Genomic DNA, 10,225 nt, shown 5'->3' with positions numbered 1-10,225 from the left:
CATTTCAGACATTCCAGTCCCTTCTTAAAAACTTCTATTATTGGAGCATTCACAACTTCTGGAGGCCAGCTGTTACACTGATTAATTATTCTGTCAAGAAATAGCGCCTTATTCTAGATTGGATCTCTCCTTCATTAGTTTCCATCCATAGCTTCTTGTTCTGCCCTCAGGTGTTTTGGAGAATAGCTTGTCTCCCTCTTCCTTGTGGCAAACCCCGATGTATTGGAACACTACTATCACATCATTCGGTCACCTCATTTACCTGATAACTAGACTGGCCTGGTTTTAGATGCTTTTAAATGCCATAACAGCCTTAATAAGGCTATGCCAAAAGAAAGATTCTGGGACTAAATGGAGAGTAATAGGTTTATTGGCACCCAAAAGAAAACTAAGGTAAAACAAAGCAAATTTACTTAGCATATTGTTCACACACCACTGGTTGAACTGGTGAAGTATGTTTGTGAATCCAGCACTAGGCTGAAAAAGTTTTAAAGTACAATAAATGTAGGCAAAAGTTCAAATTAAGAGAACAGGCCTATAGGAAACAGTTTAATGCTTTTTGTGCTGTTTTTTAAAGGTTAAACCTGTGTGGGAATTGCACACAGTTTGTAAGGGTGTGGGTGCATTATCATCTTTGCAACAGGGGCTTCGTTGAGTTCTTTCACTCCTTCAGGCAACCGGAAGTTGAAGGCCCTCAACAGGCTGATCAGAAAGATGAAGATCTCAATTCTTGCCAGCTGCTCTCCCACGCATGCACGTTTACCTGTGGAGGAGACAAAGCATGCCTAAAGGGGGTCATAATTTGTTCTACAGAGTATAAATGAAATAAGAAATGAGTAAGCCGCTTTTGGCTCAAACAAATAGCAACTTCAAATCTCAACAAACAAATGCTCTGTCCTACATATTGGCAAAAAAAATCAGAAAATAAAATACAGGCTGAATAGTCAAGACTTTGTTGATGATCCAAACTCTGTCAAGGATCTTGGAGTACTCATCTCTAATGATCTAAGTGCTAGAGTCCACTGTAACTACATAGCCAAAAAGGCATTAAGAGTTGTTAACTTAATCTTACGTAGCTTTTTCTCTGGTAATATTACACAACTAACTAGAGCATACAAAACATTTGCTAGACCAATACTCGAATACAGCTCATCAGTCTGGAACCCACATATCTGATATTAACACAGTTGAGAAAGTCCAGAAATATTTCACAAGAAGAGTTCTCTACTCCTCTACTCGTTGCAGAATACCTTATGCCACCAGACTTGAAATTCTAGACCTAGAAAACCTAGAACTATGCCGCCTTTGGTCCGATCTAAGTATAGTATATAAAATCATACATTGCAATGTCCTATCTGTCAATGAATACTTCAGCTTCAACCATAGCAATACAAGAGCAAACAATAGATACAAACTCAAGGTTAATCGCACCAAACTTGATTGCAGGAAATACAACTTCAGCAACAGAGTGGTCAATGTCTGGAACACCCTACCTGACTCTGTGGTTTCTTCCTCAAACCCCAAAAACTTTAACCTTAGACTGTCTACTATTGACCTCACCCCTTTCCTCAGAGGTCTGTAGGGGGCATGCATAAGTGCACCAACATGCCTACCATCCCTGTCCTATTGTTTCTTTTATTTTTCTTATATGTATCCATGTATTCATAACTATGTTTTTACTTATACCTGTTATCTTGTAAGCAATTGACAAACCAAATAAAATAAAATTACAATTTTTTACCTAATCCGAAGGGCAGAAACTCTTCTCGATCAATGAATTTCCCATCCTTATCTAAAAAATTATTTGGATTGAATTTTTCAGGTGTCTCCCATTGTTCAGGATCAAGAAGAACAGAACGCAGGTCTGGGATGATAAAGGCCCCCTGTTTAAAAAATAGATGAATCAAACAGAACAGTTTTATAAAGGAAAGAGGCAAAGAAGTTCAAACAATATTGATGAAACCCTTGCTCGTACAGATCCATGCTTGTTCCTTTCTCAGTTTCTGAGAGCAGTGATTGCTCAATGGCTTAGCTTCCTTTCTCTTAACTAAAGTCACCTTGTCTCTTGACGAAGGGGACAAAGACATGACTACAGATCTGATCTCAAGTTCAGCCCCATAACTCTTATCATCTTCCTAAGATAAAACTAAAATGTTTAAGGTTGTAATTTTAAAAGCTAAGAGGTGTTTGCATTTAAACCCATAATTCATCCCTGTTCTGACCCAAACCTGGTTCCAAGAGAGCAAACACAAGACAAAGGCAGCAGCACAACCTTTTAATGTTTCATCTATGAATCCTGTTTCTTCACAAATAAAAGGCTGCTTCCAACTAATTAGCTCCGACAAGAAAGAGCCTTGCCAAATTTTTGTAAGGCTGCCAAGAACAACAGATAAGATATATTTTACAACAGAAGAGTCTTCAAATACCAACTTAATATGGCTATACATGACTACAGTTCTGATCTCAAGTTCAGCCCCTAAACCAGGGGTGTCCAACCTTGGCAACTTTAAGACTTGTGGACTTCAACTCCCAGAATTCCTCAGCCAGCTTTGCTGGCTGAGGAATTCTGGGAGTTGAAGTCCACAAGTCTTAAAGTTGCCAAGGTTGGACACCCCTGCCCTAAACTATTATCACCTTCCTACGATAAAAATAAAATGTTTAAGGTTGTAATTTTAAAAGCTGAGAGGTGTTTGCATTTAAATCCATAATTCATCCCTCAAAAGGTTTTGCTGTTCTTGCTTATTCAATTTTGCATGACTAATTACCACTTCCTGAACAGAGACCTTCCAAGTGCCCTGTTCTCTTCTTCCTTCCATGATGGGCTACTACAATGCATCCTGAACACGTTTCTCACCTTTGGAATGTGATATCCCCTCATTGTCACATCCTTTGTGCTTTGCCTGGGAATCCCATAGAGCAAGGCATATTTTACACGCTGCATTTCATGAATCACAGCATTGGTGTAGGGTAGCTTCTTCCGATCCTGGTAGGAAATTGACCCCGAGGAACCAAACACATCTTCAATCTCTTTCTGGACTTTCTCTGGAAAAATAATAATAAAGCAGAAGCTTCATGTTCAATATTGTGTTTTTATTCCTTTGTTCATTTATTTATTCATCTCCCAGTTTTAATCCTCAGAAGTATCAATCAATCCTTCATTAGGGTCATAGACCAGAGTTAAAAATGAAATTAAACAGAACAAGACATAATATTACGTTACAACATATAGTGAGATCATCAAGAGGTGGCCTAATTTTACCTTTTTACAAAAGAGTTTAGGTACATTCAAAGAGATTGTGTCATACTGATCCAATAATAACAGAGATGAGAATTTCCCAGAATATATCACCAGCAGAGATGGTATTCAGCAGGTTCTGACCAGTTCTGGAGAACCGGTAGAGGAAATGTTGAGTGGTTCAGAGAACCAGCAAATACCACCTTGGACTGGCCCCGTCCCCATCTATTCTTTGCTTCCCAAGTCCCAGCTGATCAGCTGGGTCTTCTTTGGTTGCCCTGAACAGCACAACGGAGCTGGAAAGCAGGTAAGTGGGGTGGGGAGGGAATGGGATTTTGCAGTAACCTTCCCCCAGGAGTGGGAAGGGAATAGGGATTTTACAGTATCTTTCCCCCTGCCATGCCCACAAAACCAGTAGTAAAATTATTTGAATCCCACCACTGATCACCAGGTAAGGAATTATAAAATGAGTGCAGAATCTTTATAGAGAGAATAATATAACAGGACCTGAACTGTAGTTTCAGTGGCCCCTTGTGCACTGGGGCACAATGGTGGCTCATAAAGTGTAAAGACCAAGGTTTCTCCTGTCCAGTCGTGTCTGACTCTAGAGGGCACTGCTCCTCTCCGTTTCTTAGTCAAGGGACCCAACGTTCTTTGAAGACATTTCCATGGTCATGTAGGAAAATTACTATGTAGATTCAGTTCATCATTAAACAGCCCTTAATATTTCAAATACCTTTAAACAATTCTTCTGTGTTCTAGAACCTGACACTGGCCCTTGTTCCCACAGCCCAGATTTCACTCACCTTGGATGTCGGGATGATTTGTCAAGAGGAGCAGTGCCCACATCAGAGTAGCAAGGGTTGTGTCTGTTCCAGCAGAAAAAAAATCAAAAATACACTGAGCCAGGTTCTCTTCACTGTAGGTAGAGTTGGGATCATTCTTGCTCTGAGGTTTAAAATAGAAAATGAAAATTACAATGAATTCTATATAGCTTTCCTATGGTTGCTTTTGTTTCTGAGTTTCTGGGGGTTCTCCTACAGTCATAACTCCTGCTCGAAAGCAGGTGGCAACCATGGCTAAGAGAATCTTTGAGCAACTTCTCGTGGTGCTTTTTCCTGGATCATGAGGCCCATGCAATCACTCATATACTGTTTATCTCTTGATTGGATTATTGCAACATGCTCTACATGGGGCTAACCTTGAAGAGTATTCGGAAGTGATAACTGGTGTAGAATGCAGTGGTGTGGACAATTCCTGAGGCCACTCAGGCGGCCCATGTAACACCACTGTTGTATGAGCTGCACTGATTGTTAGGTGACTCCTAGGTCTAATTCCAAGTGTTGGATATTTCCTTTAAAGCACTTTGTGGCATGGGTCGAAGGACCCATCTCACTCCAATGGGAGTGCCTGTCAGCCTCAAGAGATATCCATCCCTACCTATCAAGATATCTCCGCTCCTAATTATGGCTCATTTGTTGCTATGCTTTTTACTTCTCTTTCGGCTGTCATGAAATGGTGGGAGGGGGGAATCTTCGAAGGGAAGAAGGCAGGAGGTGTTTTGCATTCCTTTGCTGGGTAAGGAAAGGGAGGGGGGATTCTTTGTTGTAACTTTCCATTTCTCACTAACCTCTGTCCTCTTATATGCGCAACTGCGAACTTTTATCAAAATAAGTCAAGGTCACTGACAGTAGCCTCATCATCACCTAGAGATGACCACATGATCCTATTCAGAAGTTTTAATTGGAAGAATCATTTGATCTCTGGAGGGGGGGAGCAATTCTATCCCTTTGTATATGCATTTTACCCGCCAATATTTTAGTTTCGGAATTGATTCTGTTTGCTACCATTCATTTTCCAGTAAAAGATAAATTCTGCTCTACACCATGGAGTCTGAGTATTTCTTTCTTGGGATTTAGAAGGAGCACAGTCTGACATTATTCCGAAACTCAAAATACATCAACCCACCCGGAGAAAACAGCAACTTTTCTTCTGAGGGGGCTTCCTCTCATGTCGTCTCCAGCCAGCGATGAAGAGGACCAGGGAGCTGTGGGGGGGCAGCCGTTATTGCTGCCAGAGATGCCGGCTGCTGATTTACTGGCCGACCTGACTCTGGAAGAAACCCCAGCTGAGATGCCCAGATGGTCGTTGGGGGTTGGTTGGAGAGATCGGGACGACCCCCCTCCTCCCAGAATCACTGTAAGACGAAGAGGTGCGAAGGAACGGCTGTGGCAGGAGGGGGAGGAGATGGAATGCAGGCTGGATCAAGGTGGCAGATTCCTTATGGATGCTTCTGAAAAGCCCGGCACGGCTCAAAGGTATGAGGGGGAAGAGGGAGCGAAGTCAGCCCGGAGAAGTCAAGCCAACCCCACCCCCCTAGCCCAACCTACACCGGTGCAGCCACCCGCGGCCGCCTGGGGAGCCCCAGCAATAGGTGTGCTTCCTGGAAGGCGCCCCCTGCCTCCCTTAGATGTGAAATTTGGAGGAAATCCCAGAGACTTGGGGTTTTTCCTGGTGCAAGTGGGAAGCTACATGGCAGAATTTGAAAGGGAGTTCACTTCTGAGGCAGCCAAAGTGAGATGTGTCACCAGGACCCTGGAAGGGATGGCAGCAGACTGGGTGGTGACTTTGTTCAATGATAACTCCCCCCAACTGCGAAACCTCGATGTTTTCATGACTGCATTGAGGAGAAGATTTGAAGACCCCTTGGCAGAGAGAAGGGCTAGAATCAAAATGAAAACCTTGACCCAAGGGGGGAGATCGGTGGCAGATTACACCCAGGAGTTCAGGCAGTTGGTCTCCTGTCTCCGAGGCTGGCCCCAAGAGGCCCTGGTGGAAACCTACAAAGACGGCTTAAATGAAGATGTATACCACATGTGCATCTCCCGGAAGGATCCACGTGATTTGCAGTCGTGGTACTTGCTGGCGGAAGAGGTGGATATTGATCTGGCTCGAAACAGACGCAGAAGGGGCCCTGGCTGGAGAAATCTAAACCCCCCACGCCCCCAAGAGGCCTCCACTCCCCAAAGAGGAGGGATGGCAGCAAGAGCCAAGACCACAGCCTGTTTCCGTTGCGGGAAAGAGGGCCACCGGATGGCGGAGTGCCGAGTCAAGTTGGTCCCACCAAAGCCGCAGGGTCCAGGGACGAAGCCCGGTAAACCCCCAACCAAGCCCCGCGAGACCGGACTGAAGGCGAGGGAGGTTGTAGAGGTCGCCCTTCCGGCGGGGGATGAGCTGGGACCTCCAACCTTACTCGACGAGACCGATTCGGAGGATGACGCCTCGGTAAGTCCTACCCAGGGGCCCATGACCATCCCAATAAAGTTAAGGGACCCTACATCGGGGACCGAGGGAGAGATGTTGGCCTTGTTGGACTCGGGGTGCACGAGGTGTGTAATTAACATGAAAGTAGTTAAAGACATGGGCATCGGACTGAGAACTTTGAAAACGCCCATAGCTTTCTGTCAATTGGACGGATCTGTGGCGGGAGGTAGCCCGGCAAGCTTTATAACGGAACCCTTAGAAATGACCATGGGAACTCACCGCGAGATTTTGTGCTTTACTGTGGCCCCTGGGATGGAACAGCCTTTAATACTGGGACTACCTTGGCTTCGGAAATGGAACCCCACATAAACTGGAGGGAAGGGTGGATACGCATCCGCACCGATCGCCCACCGGAAGGGGAGGAGCCCCACTCTCGGGAGGGGGAGGAGAAGCCCCATCCGAAGCCCCAAGTTCCGGCCGAGGTAGCTTCCGCAGGTGTCGAACGAGTGGAGGGGGAGGAGAAAATCCCGAAGGAATACTGGGACTTAAGAGAAGTGTTTAGTGAAAAAGCCTCTGACGAGCTCCCTCCCCATCGATCAACCGATTGCAGCATCGAATTTCTACCGGGGGTAATGCTCCCGAAACCGAAGCTGTATCCGATGACACCAGGGGAGCTGGAAGAACTGAGAGCATTCATCGACAAAAACCTGAAACGTGGCTTCATCACGCCTGCCAGACCTCGAGTGGCGGCCCCTGTAATGTTCCGCGAGAAGAAAGATGGCTCAAAACGTCTGGTAGTGGACTATAGAAATTTCAACGCCGTGTCGGTGGAGAATATGTACCCCCTCCCCCTGATGAAGGACATGATAGCCCACCTGGCGAAGGGGAAGATTTTCACAAAGTTGGACTTGAGGGAGGCATACTACAGGATCCGAATTAAGAAAGGCGATGAGTGGAAGACTGCGTTCAACTGCCCGATGGGTTGCTTCCAGTTCAACGTTCTTCCTTTCGGCATACAGGGGGCGCCCGCTGTTTTCATGCAAATGATAAATCAAGTGCTTCACGAACATCTATACAAGGGGGTTCTGGTCTACCTTGATGATATTCTCATCTACACGGAGAATAAAGACGAACATGTGAAACTCGTACGCTCGGTGTTGCACAAGCTGAGGGCAGCCAAACTGTACGCCAAACTGTCCAAGTGTGAGTTCCATCAAGAAAAAATCGACTACTTGGGATATCGTATCTCTCCCGAGGGCATCGAGATGGATCCAGAGAAAGTGCGAGGTGTATTGGAATGGGCCCCCCCGAGAACCCGGAAGCAACTTCAAAGTTTTCTTGGGTTTGCCAACTTCTATCGGCAATTCATCCCGTCTTTTGCAAAAATAGCAATGCCCATCACCAACCTTCTGAAGACAAAGGGGGAAGCGAAACCAAAACCCAGCCAACCGTTGAACTGGTCCATGGAATGCCAAGCCGCATTTGAAAAGCTAAAAAGACTTTTCGCTGCAGAACCAGTATTGAAACACCCCGACATGGATGCCCCTTTCGTGATCCAAGCTGATGCAAGCGATGTGGCGGTGGGGGCGGTTCTACTTCAATTAAACGAGAAGGGGACACTACAGCCGTGTGCTTATACCTCCCGTAAATTGACTGACACTGAAAGGAGATGGGCCGTCTGGGAGAAGGAAGCTTTTGCAGTCCGTTGGGCTCTACTAACCTGGAGACAATTTTTGGAAGGAGCGAAACATCCATTTGAGGTATGGACGGACCATAAAAATCTGGAAGCTTTAAAGACTCCTCGAAAGCTATCTCCTAAGCAGGTTAGGTGGGCTCAGTTTTTCAAGCGATTCAATTTCTCGTTGAAGTATATCCCAGGGGGAAAAATTTTTATGGCGTATGCTTTGTCTAGAATGCCTCAATACAACAGTATCCGAAAAGAAGTGGTAAGACCAATCGTGTCCACTACACAGTTGGCTGCTCCTGTAATTACCAGAGCACAAAAAAGAGACCAGGAGAGAGATCTGTCCACTGACCTGATGGAACGATTTAAAGAGGCTTTGAAAACAGATGAGTGGTTCCTAGCAAATGCGAATAATTGCACTATTCGAGATGGTCTAGCCTGGATAGGTGCAAAATTGTATGTACCCCAAATCCTGAGAAGCCAAGTTTTACAACAAACTCATGATTCTAAAGCGGCTGGTCATTTTGGGTTTGTGAAGACTCTACATTTGGTGAAACGACAGTTCTGGTGGCCTTCGCTGAAAAAGGACATTGAGACTTATGTGGCGAGCTGTCCAGTTTGTGCTTCAGCGAAAAGGCCGCCTGGTAAACCACCAGGTTTATTGCAGAATGTGGCCAGGCCAACGGCACCTTGGAAGGAAATTTCCATGGACTTTATAGTAGATCTACCCGAGAGTGTTGGACACACTGTCATTTGGGTAGTGACTGATTTGTTTTCCAAACAAGCTCATTTCATCCCTTGCTCTAAGATTCCTTCAGCGAAATCATTGGCCAGAATGTTCATTATACATGTCTACAGGTTGCATGGCGTTCCTGAGCGTGTAGTTTCTGATCGGGGGGTCCAATTTACCTCGAACTTTTGGAGAGAGTTCTTGAAATTGATAGGCTCCGCCCAGAGCCTAAGCTCCGCCCATCATCCCCAAACTAATGGGGCCTGTGAGAGGACAAACGGGGTGTTAGAACAGTACCTCAGATGTTATATAAACTATCAGCAAGATAATTGGGTGGATTTACTGCCTTTTGCGGAGGTGGCGTATAATAATTCTGTACACAGTAGTACGGGATTTACCCCTTTCAAAGTAGCCACGGGACAAGATTTTGTGCCCATACCTGAACTGCCTCGAGAAAACCCCACTATCCAATCGTTGGACGATTGGATATCTAAGCTTCAACAAAATTGGCCGGTCGTTCGTAAAGCTCTGGACGAGGCACACCAATCTCATAAGAAATTTGCTGACAGAAAGCGAGCCCCACAGGTGATGTTTAAGGTGGGCGATAAAGTTTTCCTCTCGACCAGATATTTGCAGACTACTCAGAAGTCGAAGAAGTTGGGTCCTAAGTACGTGGGACCTTTTCCCATTGAGAGGATTGTAAATCCGGTGACTGTTCAACTGACTTTACCAAAGACTCTTCGTCGTATTCATCCTGTTTTCCACGTTAGTTTGTTGAAACCAGAACATACCAGTATTTTGCGGCCGACCCAGTCTGATCCACCCGTACCCCTGTTAATCGAGGGGGAACAACATTTTGAGATTAAAGAAATTCTAGATTCTAGGAAATGGAGGGGTCGTGTCCAATATCTTGTAGCGTGGAAACATTTTCCTCCTTCCCAAGCTGAATGGGTTAATGAAAAAGACATTAGGGCCCCTGATTTGCTTAAAAAGTTTTATGCCAAATACCCTGATAAACCCTAGGAATGTATGGCAATGTTAATACATGATTGTTTTTCTCTTACAGGGACTAATGTCCTTCTTCTAGGGGGTCCGAATGTCAGCCTCAAGAGATATCCATCCCTACCTATCAAGATATCTCCGCTCCTAATTATGGCTCATTTGTTGCTATGCTTTTTACTTCTCTTTCGGCTGTCATGAAATGGTGGGAGGGGGGAATCTTGGAGGGGAAGAAGGCAGGAGGTGTTTTGCATTCCTTTGCTGGGTAAGGAAAGGGAGGGGGGATTCTTTGTTGTAACTTTCCATTTCTCAC

At 45.2% G+C, this 10,225-nt stretch overlaps 1 protein-coding gene across 6 annotated transcripts in view; it reads right to left on the bottom strand.

The window, feature by feature from the left end:
• Nucleotides 1-352: 352 nt before the first annotated feature.
• The window catches only part of LOC113429525 (cytochrome P450 2J5-like), a 29,511-nt gene continuing 19,638 nt past the window's right edge, over nt 353-10,225 (bottom strand). For 4 of the 6 annotated variants that reach the window (XM_087965503.1, XM_087965500.1, XM_087965501.1 and 1 more), the window contains 4 exons: nt 4,042-4,183; nt 2,855-3,042; nt 1,742-1,883; nt 353-763 (listed from right to left, as the gene is read on the bottom strand). In XM_087965503.1, the coding sequence (XP_087821629.1) occupies nt 579-763; nt 1,742-1,883; nt 2,855-3,042; nt 4,042-4,183 (657 nt within the window). In that variant the 3' untranslated portion in view covers nt 353-578. Of the gene's footprint in view, nt 764-1,741; nt 1,884-1,928; nt 2,136-2,854; nt 3,043-4,041; nt 4,184-10,225 lie in introns of those variants that run through there. The other 2 variants (XM_087965505.1, XM_087965504.1) reach the window with 1 other exon arrangement.

This window comes from Notechis scutatus, chromosome 4 (genome assembly GCF_049901735.1).
Source record: "Notechis scutatus isolate UNSWTSFEM ecotype Mainland chromosome 4, rNotScu1.2, whole genome shotgun sequence".
NCBI lineage: Eukaryota > Metazoa > Chordata > Lepidosauria > Squamata > Elapidae > Notechis > Notechis scutatus.
This window is presented reverse-complemented; position numbering and strand designations above follow the sequence as displayed.